Raw genomic sequence first — 16,862 nt, forward strand, 5'->3', positions numbered from 1 at the left:
TGTATATTTTCCCACAATAAAAAAAAAAAACCACTTAAAAGAAATGAATTGATTACAGGATCTCCTCTAATCCTTTCTTTTGGACTTATCACAATAGTTCACTGATCATGAAAACTTGAAGGAAAGAAAATGAATAGATTTAAAGATTTGGTCTCAGTTTTCTTGAGAATTCTTCAAGTCGTATACATTTGAAAAGTGAAAGTTTTTCTCTTATAGTTTTCTTTAGCATGATGAACAAAATGTTTCTGGTAAGGCTTACAAATTGCTACCTGGCCTTGACTTCTGCCAAACTAGCTCTCAATCAATGCAATAAGGTATCTGCGGCCCCGGCATTGCTGTATTCCTGCTCATTTCTGTGCCTGAGGGCCAGCAGGGCATTTCAGTGACGATGAATGGCCGCCTGCCGGCTTCTGTGAATTCCCAAGAAGAGAATGAGGTCTGGGCCTTCTGGGCTTGTGAGCGCCTTGGGTGGGCGGTTCTTGCTCCTTTCTTCTGGCCTAGGCCTCCAACATCTTGTTCTCAGGGGAACAACATCCATTTAGTCTTGTGGAAACGAGAAAACAAGGAGCCTTTTTTTTCCTGCTTGCTCAAAGCCTCAGGACAAAGAGGAATAAGGAAAAGAGATTTGGAATTAGAAGAAGCTGCAATCAAACTTCTCCATCCGGCCTGTGTCCTTGGAATCTAGGAAGGAATTTAAAAATAGTGTGTTTCTTTAGTGAAGAGGAAGAGCTTAAATTTATCTGAATTCAATGTATAAAGCTACGCTTCAGCCATATTGATTTATTAATAGTCTATGTGAAGAGTCACTTCTTACTAATATGGTATTTTGTGTCAGAATCACCTCTTTAATTTTAGCAGTACAGAAATGCTAGAGAATTACTTAAAATAAAGAGATACCATTTTAAACCTGTGCATGTGCCTGGTCAATATTAATCTTCAACATGTCATAAAACCTTGACTATATTTCTGTTCCCCCTCCCTCAGCAAAATGGAGAGACCCATTTCTAACATATGGAAGCAGTTTCACACTGCAAGTTATTCCGAGGGGAAAATATGTGATTCATAAATGCTGTCAAATGAAATATGTATTTCCAAATGGTACCAAGTTGACCAAGCACATCCTACGACAGATTCCACATCTTTATTACCCCATATGCATAAATGAAAGAACAGTTTAGAGAAGGGCAAACAGCCCCTTGTAGCATCCTCCATCCGGAAGTCCCATGTTTGTTGCTGGGACACATATTCAAGTAATCAAAGATTGCAAGTAACCTTATCACAACATAGCTTTATTTATAAACAAAATAGCACCTTCAAATTATGGAGAAATGGGTATGCTCTGTCCAAAGTAATACATTCGTCTGGGTTATTTTCGTCAGTGGCTGAATATATATATATATTGACAAGAAGATTTTAGATGGCAAGGTTCACCATGCCATTTGCCTGCCGACATTCCAAAACAAACCTCTTTGGTCAGAATACGAAGAGAAAATGGTGAGACCAAGTGAAGCATCTTACAGTGTTTACAGAGGGCAAAACCAAAGTGCAGCTAGACTGACGCAGTCTGTGGCCACATCTCGACGAGGCTTTTACAAACCATGGAAGCAGGAGAACCCTCAGAGCCCAGGCACATCACAACTTCAGAAGAGAGGAAGCTGTCAAGTAGTCATTTAACTCACAATGGAAGCCAGGAGGGACCCTTTCTTACAGGAAAAATCTCTCCCGTGCTTTAGTCCCTAAATATTAGCTGTCTGGTCTCAGGCACATCCTGTAATTTTAGAGGCTTTCTTTTCTCATAAGCACAAGGGACTAATAACCTACTTTTTGAGAATCCTATAATGCAGTAAGAGTGGCAGCTTACTGAGCATTTCGTACGTGCCAGGTGTTTTACCTCCGTTACCTTGCAACTCTGTGAAGTATGTTTTATTATCTCCATCTTACAGACAAGGAAACCTGGGCTCAGAAGCATCAAATGCCCTGCCCTGGCTTATTATTAGTAAATTCAGGAGATGGAATTTGAATCCAGGTCTCTTTTCCACCAAAGGTTGGATTTTTTAAAACCACGCATTCTGGACCTTAGTAAGCATTCATTGAGTCACCAAAAACCAATATATTTAAATCTGTCTTACAATAGGTAAAGTAGGATGGAAATGGAAGTCTTTAAATTACCCCAGTGCATAAAAGAAGCATCATGGGAGGTCACCAAGGTCCAACCTTTTATACTACTTCTTAAGGTCATATTAAGTTAAACAAAAGGCAAAAGGATAAAGATTAGTCGTGACATGCATAAGCATATCATATAGTAGCTACTGTCTTTAAGAATGAAAAAAAGAAATAATTTAAAAAGTCGGGGTGCCTGGGTGGCTCAGTCGGTTGAGCATCCGACTTCAGGTCAGGGCATGATCTCGCAGTCTATGGGTTCAAGCCCCGCATCGGGCTCTGTGCTGACAGCTCCGAGCCTGGAGCCTGCTTCGGATTCTGTGTCTCCCTCTCTCTGCCCCTTCCCCGCTCATGCTCTGGCTCTCTCTCTGTCAAAAATAAATAAAATATTAAAAAAATTTTTAATTAAAAAAAAAGAATTTAAAAAGAAATGAAAAAAGAAATTTCTTAAATTTAATAATTTAAGAAAGAAATTCCAGTTTTGACACTGGAATAATAGTAAAATTTAATGGCGTATGCTATGCTACCTATTGAAAAGGTCACCACTCACCCCCAAATATAAAGCATACTACACATGATGACCGTATCTTTTGGGGTCAATTACAGACACTCTCAAAATTATAAAGCCATTTTTTCCCCTCACCATTGTGTTTTGATTGACAGAGTGATTTTGCCAGATGTTCTATACCACATGACTTAATTAAAATTATTTGTTTTTTAATCTGTCAACCTCTCTATTTATACAGGCATTAGTGAAGTGATTTTGAAAAGTAAGAAATTTTCTTCAGTTGAATTACTGCTGCTATAAATCTCCAGATTCTAAAATGCAAGTGAAATTAATTCACTGGCTATCACCCACTACCGCACATAACTGGATTATAAATTAAGCAGCACAGTTTAGAGGTGAGGTTGGGTGAATGCATTCAACACGGAACTCTGAGGGCTTGGTCCTACCTCCAGAATGGTAGCAAGGGCCATGTTTGACACAGAGTCTGAGTCTTTTTGCTTCTTGCTCACATCAAAGACTTTTATTATCTCTATGCCTTGATTTTCCAAAGTTGGTCTGTGTATACATCTAGACCGATGTACAAACCAAGGGAGGAAAGTGTCTAGACTCTTTAGAACTTATGATGAACAGATCCCTTGAACACTATCAGTATGAGAAGCAGATGGGTTCAGAAAATAGGATGGATTGGGCAAACTCTGGGTGATGATGGTTGTGTTCAGTGGGTTGAGAGAGAGTTTTCTCATCTTCTCCTATTTCCTGTTATGAAATGATTCCCATTCTGAAAATGAGTGATTTCTTTATCAGCGTGGTATTGACGAGAAGAGGAGTAGCTTTCTTTTTCTGTTCTAATGTTGATTTTTTGTCTCTAGTGTGGGCTTCTCATAATGAATCAAAACTAGAAATGCTCGATTTCTTAGAGTTGGCAGTTTAATAACTTCATCTTCAACAAGAACTTAAAGCAGCTCAAACAAATTAGACGTTAGTTGAAAGGCTGAGTGTTTTTCCCTTCTACTTCATATACTGTACTTACTATAACAGTTTTATATTTATAGTACACAGAATTGGTTATTGCTTCAGCAGCAATGACCAGTACTGGAATGCTTCCAGCAGGATCCATTCATCCTGTGTCTCAAGTTGAGCTAGTAGCTTTGTGAATCAGCCTGGAAACTTCCTGTGTAAACTGCCTCTATTTTCCTCTGGGGTCCTGGTTATTTTACTTTAACTCAGTACAAAACATCTCATAAAATAGAACCAAGAGTGTTCCGTCACAGTTAATAGTGTCACTCTGTGGCCCTACCACCCCCTCTGTAAAGACATAGTTTTTTATATGATGGTGGGTAATTTGTTATTTCATTCTTCTTGCATTTTTATTGAGCTCCTCCGTGTAGGGCTAGAAATAAGTACAGAATATCTCATGCTAGTGCTTCCCTCATAAATTGGCAGATTCCTTTTTCTTCTGGGGCTGCCACTTGCCCTTATTAAAACTGTCTTGGAGGGGTTCCTGGGTGGCTCAGTTGGTTAAGCCTCTGACATTGGCTCAGGTCATGATCTCGCGGTTCATGGGTTTGAGCCCTGCGTCTGGCTCTGTGTTGACAGCTCGGAGTCTGGAGCCTGCTTTGGATTCTGTGTCTCCCTTTCTCTCTGCTCCTTCCCTGCTTGTGCTCTCTCTTTCTCTCTCTCAAAAATAAATAAACATGAAAAAAAAATAAAAATGTCTTGGAATATTTTAATATAATGTTGAGGTTTGTTTTTTCTTTTTACAAAAATCAAGATTATGATTCAGACCCTCTGTGTCTCTTCTTTCTGGGGTTCCATACAGAGACTAAGGTCACTTGCTATGATTTGCCTATTTTTTCTACAGAAGGTCTCATTTTTAGAGTTGAAACTTCAGAGGTTTCAAATTTTTGGTGAAGAATCCTAGTACTATGGCAATATTTTTGATGTAGTTTACGCTTCCAGCCTAATTTTTTGCCTCGCAGAAATGAACATTTTAATGAACATTTAATAATTTCAAGCCAAGACACTTTCCAAAAACATTTTTTTTTCAGGGACACCAAGGTCAGATTTCAGACATATCAAAACAGCAAACAAACTTTTGCATTTGAGAGGAAATCATTAATGGCTTCAAGCAAAATACCTGAATGACTGATTTCAGCATCAGTGTCAATATTTTAATATCCTTACTACAGAGATTTCTTTTGAAGTCTTCTGAGTAGCCCTTAACTTCACCTTACACTGAATCATAATCATAGTATGGGGTTTGAGTAGCAATCCTTTTCTCATTAATTGTCAGGTTACTCAGAACATCTGGAGAGTTAGTCACTGACTCCAGAAGTCTCCACTGCCATCTTCCTAAATGTGGTATCAGGTGACAGAGACCTGGAGGTGCTCTCTAGGACTACCTCTTAACCATACGTATACATCACCTAGGGATGGTGTCAAATACGGTCATTCTGTAGGTATGGGGTGGGCCTGAGAGTTTCTGTTTCTAACAAACACCCAGTAATGCTTCTGGTCTACCTGGACCACACTTTGACCAACAATCTCTAAAACTCTGTATGGACCACAGCCTGAATTCAGAAACTTCCTGACATTAAAAGAAGAAGAAGAAAGATAGGGGCTCGATGAAGAGAAATGAGGAAGAAAACTAGGGGTAAGAACATGGTAATGAGTGAAAGGAAAAAGAAAGATCTTTGAGGAACAATGAGGCATTTCCCTCAGACTAACAAGAGTCACAGGGTACCCACAGGTAATATCAGACTGGAGGGGAAGAGGACAGGGAATCTCACTTTTATTGAATGTCTCCTGTGCAACCTGTGGTCTGATATATTGCTATATGTTTATGTATGTGTGGATAGATGATGCTAGATAGATAGATGATAGGCAAATAGATACTGGAATGTACTGTAAATATCTGGATATATAGAGAGATGTGTGCAAATATAGAGAATAGATAGATAGATGGTTCTGCTTTGTTCCAAATGGGTTTGAGGAGGAAGCTGTACGAGATGCTTCTATATGCATACATTGCTTCAAGCCTCATGACAAGCTTTTAAAATATATACACAGAGACATAGATCATAAAATTGAGGCTTGGATTAATTAAAAAAAAATACAGTTCTAGGACTATTTGACTTTCGAGCTCCCAAATCCATGCTTTGACCAGTTAGAGAGCTGGACACAAGTCAAAGAGGGTGGAGAGGACAGGGGAATAATGAACAATGTTGGAGCCTGGACTAAGACAGTGCACAAGGAGAAGAAATTAGAGAAGAGGATGTGGCGGACATGTGGATAGGTCCAGGAAGAAAGGGAGAGGAAAAGGCAGGACCTGCCAGGGCTGCGGCCCAAGTGGATAATTCCAGTCCTGGTAGCAATTAAGAGGTGACCCATTTGGCATCACCTGCCTCTCAGTGGGAGGGGTTGTTGCCGCTCTCTTTCCTGCCAAGTCCGTTTCCACAACCTTTCTGGCCCCGGCTAGGGCAGCCTGGTTCTATCCAGTGTGGAGGATTCAGTGTTCACCTTTCCCCAAATCCCAACGCAGCAAGAGGCGGTCCGCAGGACTCTGCTGTGTAGTAGAAATTTGGGGCCCCTAAGGGTGCTGGTCCTGTCCCCGCTGGGACTCTGAGTTGGGGGTGCTCCGTGCTCAGTGTCTTTCTCCTCTTCTGGATCTGCTTTTGGCTCTGCAGATCCTTTTGAACCTCCTTCTCTGAGATGATTCATTGGGAAAATCCTCCAGTTACGTTTTGATGAAACATATGAAAATAAAGGATAGGGACAAGGCCTTATGACCCACCTAAAACTGGGGGAGAGGGAAATTATGGTACATATTAGAAGGAGGAAAAGTTTATATTTACTCACCTTCAGCCTCATCTTGTACCACTGATCCTCTCTCTCTTGCCTTGCAAGGTGGCTTGTACATGGTTAACTGTCAATACATATATTTTTTTTAAATAAATGGATTGATTAATTAATACATTATACACTTGATCTTAGACAAAAGGCCGAGAAGTGATTAATGAATACATTATAAAGCAAAAAAGCATAAACTTAAAATTAGAAAATCATAAGAACCTTGCTTTTATTTTGAAAATTTCCTACTGGGTTAAGTAAAAAAACTGTTATGGACCCGATGGCTGGATAAATGCTTACCTTTGGCTTTGGCTTTGGAGCCAAAAGAACTGCTTGGAAGAGGGGAACAGAATCCAGATGGAAGAGGAGGTATGGAGATTATCTGCTTTGCAATTTATGTGCTGGGCGGAGTCAGGGAGAGAGGGTGGCTATGCTGAGGCTAATAAACCTTCAATCAGACAATGTATCCTTACATCCCAGCACAATGCCTGGCACCGAAAGGATGCCCAAGAAATATTTGTTGAATTAATGAATAAAAGTGACATTCTTACTTTATCATATGTTCTCCAAGCTGCAAGTAACCCTTTACGATTTCCTCCTTAATGCTGCATTGAAGAGTGCTTTTGCCTGTGTTTAGCTGAATGTTTTGATTGAGGGAAAGTCAACGTGTTACTTGTCTAGAATTAGGCCTCGTCATGCTATTTTAGGCATAACTATTCTGGAGTGCTGATATTTAAATCTGTTATCCCTCATTTACACCCTAGAATAAATGAGTTTCTCTCCATTGTCTTACCTAAAATAGGAAAATATAAAAGATTAATAAGGTCAATGGGGCTGAAGACAAAGTTTATCTACTTTACAACACTGTTTTAGACTGATTTTTAGGGGCACCTTGGGTGGCTCAGTCGGTTCAACATCTGACTCTTGATTTTGGCTCAGTCACGATCTCACTGTTTATGAGTTCCAGCCCCACATTGGGCTACATGCTGACAATACAGAGTCTGTTTGGGATTCTCTCTCTCTCTCCCTCTGCCCCTCCCCTACTCTCTCTCTCTCTCTCTCTCTCTCTCAAAATGTAGAAACATTTTTTTTAACAAGACTGATTCTTAGTTTAAATATTTAAAACATGGCAAGTATTTTCCTCTAATCAAGGAAGTATGAGTTATTTCTGGATTATTCTAAGGATCTACTTGAGATCCAACCCAAGTAGAAGAACTGTTCTTAGATGAGATTTTTCAGCCCTTTGTGGTTTTTCATTCTAAAAGTAAACATGTTAATCATTATGCCCTAATGATATTCTAAATGCAGGTAATTATACTTTGTTTTCCTTAAACACTTAAAGTGTGTTCTTTAATGGGATGAGCTCACTATTTGTGGAAACACATTATTATCACTTTCCCCAACTATTTATATCTGTAAATAACTGAAAATCATTTGTAAATATGCAAGTTCTAGTGTCCATGTAAACACAGTTTGGATTTTACCTAAAGGCAGGGAAAAACACAAAACAAAACAAAAAATCTTCAAATACTCGTAGTTGGTGTTAGAAATGTCAGAATATGATTTGACTTTTTGCCTGTTCTTTTCCTTTTACAGAAAAATCTGTTATTGCTCAGCCAATATTTGTTTTTGCAAAGAGAGAACAAACTTTTAAGGTAAGACCAAGCTACTTTTCTTTGTTTGATTTTCACTTTGACCAAGAAAATTATCTCTCAAGAAGCTGCTGTTACTAAATATCATTGCTGCCTTAGTTTAGGCTCTTGTTCTTTACTTAGCAGAGTAGTGCCTCCAGAATATTTATATAGTCGGTTTTTACTGGCAGCAATTTGGCTGAAATGGGAGGCCAGAGGCCTTGTCTTGAAGCTATGAATAACATACCATTTTTACCAAAATTATAAGGTTTTTTGGAGTGACTTGGAAAGGGGCAGGACTGAAAGAGGTCGGGAGGACTGAGACTCCTTGTGGGTCTCCACCACTGACGTAGCTTAAAACCGGGTATCAGGTAAGTTCTAAACTCTGATACTTGATTTAAAAGGGATCTTGAAGAATGTAGCTGCCTTTTCAGCCTCGTAACTAAAAGCACCTGCTTTGAAGGACGAATGATAAGATTCATGGCTTTTCTCTTTAGCTTGATTAGGATTTTCTTGTTATTCGTTCTTGCTTATGCCGGGTCATTTACCCTACCACCCACAAAACTAACTAAAGAAAAGCTCAACCTCAAGCCCTTGTCGAAAAGTCCGTTTCCTGGGCCCCACCCCAGGCCAACCGCTTCAGAATCTTGAGAGTTGGTGTTTCAAAACCAACCAACTTTTAAATCAGTTCCCACAAGCAATTCTGCAGTCACTGAAATACAAAACCCCTCTACGAAGACTTTGCTTTTTCTTGAATACATACCTAGTGAGCAAAGGTGAGTGGCTTTAACCTGGCCCATCTGAATAGACCTGGCTTTTGAGAATTCTCTGATCAAGTGACAGGGTGGAATTCTGACCTAAAATCAGCAAGTACTCAGCTCTCATTGACAGCTTTGCTTCTTTCCAGAGACCTGCAGAAGACACCCTGTATGAAGCAGCAGAACATGGTAATGACTTACATCCTTATTTCAAAATCAATCTTCATACAAAGAAAATAAGCAGGCACAAGCATGTAGACATGTGGCAACAACTGTGTAAAATGTAATGGTTTTTCTTGTGTTTAAACATGAAAGGAAAGTGGCTTTTGTTTTGACAGATGACACGTAGGTCCTGAGAACCTGACCCTAGTGACACTAAACTCCTTTGTTTCTCCATTGCCTGTGTCTCAACCTGCCAAAAACATTCTCTGTACGATCTCAAAATTCGTATGCAGTTTCTTGCTGAAGCCACTTGTTTCTAATTGTTCTTACTAGGATGATATGTCTACTGCTTTATAATCACCAAGCTGTTACCCCCAGTATTTAAACTTGTGCTTCAGGAGTTAACATGTTATCAGATGATGATCTATGTAGGCAAGAGGTAATTCTATTTACCTTTCCATATCTTTGCTTGAGGATAATTTGTTATCCAAGCAATTTTACCCTTCACATTGAATTTCTTACAGAGTCTAATGGTTTTCTGAGAAAGCGCGTAAGGTCTTCATCTTTTACTTTGCATACTACACATCTTCAATCTCAAGGAGGTAGGTATAGACCTGACTGTTGGCCGTTCACTGTTACGTTTACTCCGAGTGTGAAATTACTGAGAAACCTTCCAGATGGAAAATGTTTTAAAAGTCTACCCATCAGATAATGTTCATAATAAGTTGCTGTATGAGGGGCCCCTGGGTGGCTCAGTCGGTTAAGTGTCCAACTTCGGATCAGGTCATGATCCCATGGTTCGTGTGTTCAAGCCCTGAGTCAGGCTCTGTGCTGATAGCTCAGAGCCTGCAGCTGCTTCAGATTCTGTGTCTCCCTCTCTCTCTGCCCCTCCCCAATTCGTGCTTTGTCTCTCAAAAATAAACATTAAAAAAAATGTAATAAATTGCTGTATGAAAACAGCAGTCTAACAATGGATTGTATAGTGAGTCACTATGTACAAATTCAATTTATCAACATTGGATGAAAGATGGAAAGGACATAAGCCACAATGTCAGCAGTGGTTGTCTTAGGTAATGGGATTACAGGTGATTTGGGGTTTTCTACCCACTCCTTATATTTTGTTGTGTTTCCAAAGTGTCTGCATTAAGTATGCATTAGCTTTGTAATTAGAGGAAACTGCCATTTCTCCCTAAGTAACCACCTACTTAAACAAACAGATGTTTGCCTTCAAAAGAACACTTTAAGAACTTCATCGTGTATGTATTTGGAGTAAATCCATAACTTAGTTTGCCCCTCTTCTCCACTCAAAGCTCATTGGTGATCCCTTTTATAAATGACCGCATTGCCCCCTGCCTTGTACTACAGCTATTTGTGTGCGTGTCTGCTTCCCACTGTGAGTTCCTGGGGGTCATCTTCTTGCCTGATAGAGTGTCTTACACGTGCTGAGCACTCCAATATTTATTGGTCCAAATAGACATGAATTTATAATTCTCACCACAGCCACATTTTATTTCTACTGATAAACATACAAAATCTTGTCTAAATTAGTGATGTAGAAATTTTTCTGAAACAGCAAAAGTTCAAATAAAAAGACACACAAAAACCAACCTCCTTACTGACTTTAGTTTGCAATTTGCTTCTAGCATCAACCTTGTCCCAGAATCGAATGAGATCATCATCCTTCACTGACCTCCCGACCTTCCCTCCTTCGGGGCCGGGTAATAAACAGCTTCTGGAACTTCAAGCCTGACACTCTGGTTTTTCAAAATCCATTCTCGTTGATGGTGAACCTTCTTACTCAGCTATTATAAAATGCTGGCATTTTAGTGGAAAATAAATAGAGGCCTTAGCCAAGTATGATTAGAAGAATGCCTTATGAATCCCAACTCCACAAATCCTGTTTGTTTCTGGTAGGAAGTTTGAACTTGAATTTTTTTAGGATTTCATGTTTATGATAAAAATATTTTCTGTAAGGCAGCCATACAGAGTAACTTGTTTTATTTCACTTATTATTGTGCATCTGTATGGTCCATGGTACCTATGATACTCAAAATATACAGCTATGCTTCAGATTCTTATTCTAAAGTTTATGCTTTAGATGATATTCTAAGGTTTAAAATATGATTCCTTTTGAACTTTTCACTAATTAAAACATTACTTCTTTTGACTTGGAATTTGTAGTGCTTTGCTAAGTAGATCTATTTTATCATTACAAAATATTTGAGATGGTTGGAACATTCTCTACATAAAAATTATGATTTATATTCTTTTTGTGTTTGTTTCTACTGAACAACCAGCTGCCTTTTCCAAGTTAATCTTGCCACTAAGAAACTAAAAAAATACAAACTATTCACTTCCTTTCAACTGATCCCTCTCTACCTGGGAGCCACAGAGTTCTCAAACTAACGAATTTATATTCTTATTAATAATTCCAAGCATGGCTGAGCAACATATATGTCAGATACCTTTCAGATACAGAAGAAATACTTTCTAGCTTAATATACCCCATTTAAACCTCACTGACAAGTTACAGACATTAAGAGGAATTGGGGTCCTAGCCTAGAGAATTTGTTTTATTGTATTTGTGCATAAAATAAAGGGATGGCTGTAAGTATCTGAATAACTGTTTCGATTTATTAGTATCTTAAGTTAGACATACATACACAAAAAGACTAAAGAACATTGATATCAGTAAGCATCATTCCATTTTATGTTGTGCAGTATGTTGGTGGTGCTGGAATGGAGAAAAATAGGACAACTTTATACGGCCCTTTGGTGCTCGTTTTCAATAATAAAGATCATAAACCATTTAGTTGCACTTTGAATTAGAGAAGCAATTCTACCCCAACATTTATAATATGTTATAATACTTAGAAGAAGCAATTCTTATTCTTTTCTCATTTCCACTAATCAAATGCTCGAAGGTTGCTGTTTCTGCAGTTTGCAACCAAGAGATGATCTCTTTGAAATGTACAGTAATTCTGTATTTGCAGCTACCACCATATTCTTCATACTATGAACACACCTCATAGAAAAATCACCTAGCATAACAGTCATCTTCTGTCTGTAGGTATCACCAGGGTAGAGAAAGGGGCAGAATTTGCTAATAGGTTCATAACATTTTATAAGAAATACATATTAACGTACACATAGGGATCACTATCATCAGATTTCATAATATGTACTCATTTCAGTACTCGTTTTTATGATTCTAGAGAAGACCGCCTATTCCATTAGTGGCCCAATTTTCACTTATATTTCTGAACGTAAACAGAACTATGTGGCAAAACTCACTGCCATCAGTCATTGTTAGCCCACCTGCCTTCTCAGCACACTGCCAACAGTGACATCTACTGGTGAGCTTAAGACAGGACTGTTAAAACCCAAATGATGTAGAAACTGACACTCTCTTAGATTTAAATTTTTCTAAATTGTTTTTCTTACAGTGAAGAAAAACAATGTTTTTATGACATCAACTCATGTGCAAGGGAATGTTGATATGAACAGTGCAGAACAAGGTATGTAGTTTATTACAAGAACCTCTGAAATTTTACATTTTACCATTTATATTTTAATTTGTTGTGTGTGTGTGTGTTGGGGTATGGAGGTAGGACCCAGTGACAAAACATGAAAAAATATATTTGGTAAGCCAAGTCCCATGGTCAAAATGACTGGTTATTGGGTAAAATCTAGGCCAAAAGTAAGCACTAACCAATTCATTGGCTATTTTGACTTTGGTTAGTTAACATTAACCCCTCATTTAATGATGACTTTAGAAAATAAGCGTTACATTGGTCAAAATATGGAGGAAGAAGTATTTCCCTAAAGATATATTGACTCTTGAATCCTGTTCTTTTAAGGTCCCGTGAAACATTCCGAACATGTTCTAAGACCTGCTATTTTGCAACCACCTCAAACTCAAAGGTGTGAAAAAGCAAGAAAAACATTTGGACACGATACCTTGGAATCCTGCAAGATTAAAGACAAAACGAAAAATAAGGTAAGGAACCTCCAATGTCAGGACTGACACAAATTCTCCGTCTTTCATTTAGTAGATTGCTGTGGGCCCTACATCCAAAGTTAGGGGCTGCCTGACTTCTGTTCTGTTGCTGAGGTCACCGCCAGGCTAGAGAAACACCCCAGACTATAGCAAAAAGCCCTCAGTAACCTTATTCAACTTGTCCTCTTAAACTGGAGAGTAGTTTCTAGGAACTAGTTTTGTGGTCTCCCCTAAGCTGCAAAACTGAGTCCCTTGGGGTAGAAACTTCCGGGGTGTTACTCTAGTGCACTGATCCCATGTGAGAATAGGGGGAGCAATGAGGTGGCCAGCTCCAGGAGTCAGAAGTCAAACAAGGAACATGGGCTTCCAGCATCTCCAGCTGGTTGACCACCTAGTGTGGCTTGCCAGTTGAGGTCACACCAGGTATCCATCCAGACCCACCTTCATGGATAATGGGAGCAGGGAACTACCCCCACAGGGTAGGGAATTGGGAGGGCTGGGGAAGCTTCTGAAGACAGAGAAGAAGTCTCTCTTCCAGTTGTTGTGGCTGACTGAATTCCTCAGTGTGGGCCTTTCTAGGGAGATTGTCATTTTGCTCAAGCCATGCAGATATGGGTTTGGGGATATTCTGTTGCTGTGTCTTCCAGAAGCCAATAGTTGAGACGAATGGTACCAAAATCAGTAGGTTGGAATTTGAGAGTAATGGCATCCTTCATTCATCTCCAGCTAAACTGTTGAGGGTTGGTCACTTGTTTTGTTTTGTTTTGTTTTGTTTTCCATACTGAACATAAAGAGAGTGACACATGGAAGCGGATAATAGCAGCCATTTCATCAATGCAATGAAAAAAACATCAGATGGGTAGTAATCCTACCTCTGCCACTAACTATGTTTACATTCTTGGACAAAGCACCCAATCTTCTCTATCAGTGAAGTGAGAGAGTTGAACTTGGTCAGCATTTGACAATATTTTTATAATTTCAAATCCTTTTTTTGTAAGATATGACTTCATGAGACCTATTTTGAATTTTAAAAATCATTTAATCATTTCTGCATGGTATATGGTATGAGCTTTAAGTAAACCATGTTTTAAATTTCAAACCAGGGTGCCTGGGTGGCTCAGTCGGTTAACCTTCTGACTTCGGCTCAGGTCATGATCTCACGGTTTGTAAGCTCGTGCCCTGCTTTGGGTAAAAACATGAGCCCCACTTGGGCGAGCTCTGCTTCTCTCTCCCTCTCTCCTTCCCTCTTTCTCTGCCCCTCGTGGGATTCTCTCTCTCTCTCTTGCCCCTCGCTTACTTGCACCCTCTCTCTCAAAAAACTTTCAAATCAGTAGATTGTTAAAAGTTTTCATTGAAATATAATCTAATAATCATTACCATATTACATAAATTCTTACTTTTATCCATTTAAGAAATGATGCATGTTGTTTAATTTGTGTTAAAGTATGTAAAAAAAGTATGATATGTTGACTAATTTCTAAATGTTATTATATTGCATATGATTTTGGAACAGTATATACTATAAATTATAGATTAAAATTTTTGTTACATGTTATAAATCAATATTTCTTATTTGGCATGGCTTATTGAAATTTTGCATTATGTATTTTATTTTTTTATTTTTATTTTTTTGCATTATATATTTTAAAAATAAAGTTTATTAATATTTTTCTTGTATTTTCTTCCTAAATGATAAAGAATAAGAGAAATTTTCAGGCTATTGTTTGCAAGCATTTCTTCTTGAATAAATGTATTAAGCATAATGATGCAATGTAAGAATTCTGACAAAATGTAATTTATAGATCTAGTGAAAATTATCTCTCGGTGGATTTCATAGAACTATTATTTTCATGTCTCTTATTAACTTGTATATAAAATCAGAGCGATTTTCATTCATTCTGTCATTAATCAATGGTCACTTATGCACTATACATATAATATAGCATATGTACTGTTTTACATATGAGTATATTTTAAGTACATAAGAATAAAAGTACATTTTGGCTGAGAGTTAAGTCATTTGAGTGACCGAGTCACGAGGCATGCACTTTGATCTTTGCTTGCCAACAGCATGTATTCTCTTCATACATATTTCTCAGCTCTATAAATTCTGTTATAAAGGGAAAAATGCTCAAAATTATTTTTATTGATTGATATGAAATTGAAATGGAAACAGACCCTATCTACCTTTAAAGATATGAACTCCTTGCACCTGGGTGGCTCAGTCGGTTAAGCGTCCGACTTTGGCTCAGGTCACGATCTCGCGGTCCGTGAGTTCGAGCCCCGCGTCGTGCTCTGGGCAGATGGCTCAGAGCCTGGAGCCTGCTTCCGATTCTGTGTCTCCCTCTCTCTCTGCCCCTCCCCCGTTCATGCTCTGTCTCTCTCTGTCTCAAAAATAAATAAAACGTTAAAAAAAATTAAAAAAAGATATGGAACTCCTTGCAACATCTTTGCAAATCCCTGCTGGGGGAAGGGTGAGGTGTAGAAAACATTGGAGACACTCTATCAGATAATTTATAGGGCTCCTTCCGGTTCTAAAATTGCTCATACCTGGGGGCACCTGGGTGGCTCAGTCAGTTAAGCCTCTGACTTTGACTCAGATCATGATGTCATGGTTGCTGAGTTTGAGCCCCATATCGGGCTCTCCTGCTCTCAGTGCAGAGCCTGCTTCAGACCTTCCATCTCCCTCTCTCTCTGCTTCTCCCCCACTGGCAGGCTCACTGGCACGCTCTCTCTCTTTCAAAAATAAACATTTAATAAAAAAAATTGCTCGCACCTTCATCTATACATTAGTCAGGTAATGTGCATATGTATATACATCAGACAAACTAGTTGATTAAGTTACCAGTCAAAAATTTCTAGATGAAGAGATGGTTGGGATTCCCTCCAACGTTTGGTGGCTGTGCTGGTAAAGCTCTTAGGGTGTTTTGGGGGGTTAAACAGTCCTGAAGGATATATCTGCTAAATTAGAAATGAGAATTAGCTCCATGTGGCTAAAAAGATAAAAGTAACAAAAGGAGGTGGGATTTCTGAATATGATGGCCAAGTATACAGTCTGGTGTCAGACCCTGGCTCTAAGATCAACCCCATTCCTGGCTGCCCAAGCCTAGCCACGTTATTTAAACTCATTAGGTCAGTTTACTCATCTGTAAACTGTAAAATGTGGATAATAGACATACAACCTATAGAGAGATGTTGTGAGGAGTAAATGAGATAATGTACCTAAAATGCTTAGGGTAGTACTTGAACACAGTAAATTTTCAATACATTTAACCGTAACTATTGTTTCCTTGTCTGATGCTCATTTTAAGACAACTTAAAGGAACTTTCTGATGGATTGTCTTTCAGATTTCTGAGGGGAGCTCCTGTTTGCTAGGTGAAAAATTACCCAGCACCAGAATTTCAGTCCTGCTGACTACTAAACAGAATTGTTTAGGTGCTACATCAGTAGGGTAAGTTAATGCTGAGGACACAGAGAGGATATCCTTTTATTCTTGCTTTCTTTTACCATTATAATCATTTGTGGAAAAATAACTTTCTGATACTGCGCAGATAAATTGTCAAGATTTCTGTTTGAGATTTTATAAAGACCATAAGTTTAAAATGCTTTTCAAATAGGATAAAAAGAGAGAGGGAGACAAACCATAAGAGAGTCTTAAATACAGAGTACAAACTGAGGGTTGCTGGAGGGGAGGGGGGGGGATGGGCTAAATAGGTGATGGGCATTAAGGAGGGCACTTGTTGGAATGAGCCCTGGGTGTTATATGTAAGTGATGAACCATTAAATTCTACTC

The 16,862-nt window shown here is 38.7% G+C and overlaps 1 protein-coding gene across 1 annotated transcript in view; it reads left to right on the forward strand.

Annotated features, from left to right (window-relative positions):
• The window catches only part of RANBP3L (RAN binding protein 3 like), a 45,342-nt gene that overhangs the window by 13,766 nt on the left and 14,714 nt on the right, over positions 1–16,862 (forward strand). Inside the window, exons 2-8 of the mRNA XM_043599827.1 lie at positions 8,114–8,172; positions 9,056–9,095; positions 9,593–9,670; positions 10,712–10,786; positions 12,515–12,586; positions 12,929–13,068; positions 16,417–16,520. Of these exons, the coding sequence (XP_043455762.1) occupies positions 8,114–8,172; positions 9,056–9,095; positions 9,593–9,670; positions 10,712–10,786; positions 12,515–12,586; positions 12,929–13,068; positions 16,417–16,520 (568 nt within the window). The remainder of the gene's footprint in view (positions 1–8,113; positions 8,173–9,055; positions 9,096–9,592; positions 9,671–10,711; positions 10,787–12,514; positions 12,587–12,928; positions 13,069–16,416; positions 16,521–16,862) is intronic.

Source organism: Prionailurus bengalensis, chromosome A1, assembly GCF_016509475.1.
Source record: "Prionailurus bengalensis isolate Pbe53 chromosome A1, Fcat_Pben_1.1_paternal_pri, whole genome shotgun sequence".
NCBI classification, from domain to species: domain Eukaryota; kingdom Metazoa; phylum Chordata; class Mammalia; order Carnivora; family Felidae; genus Prionailurus; species Prionailurus bengalensis.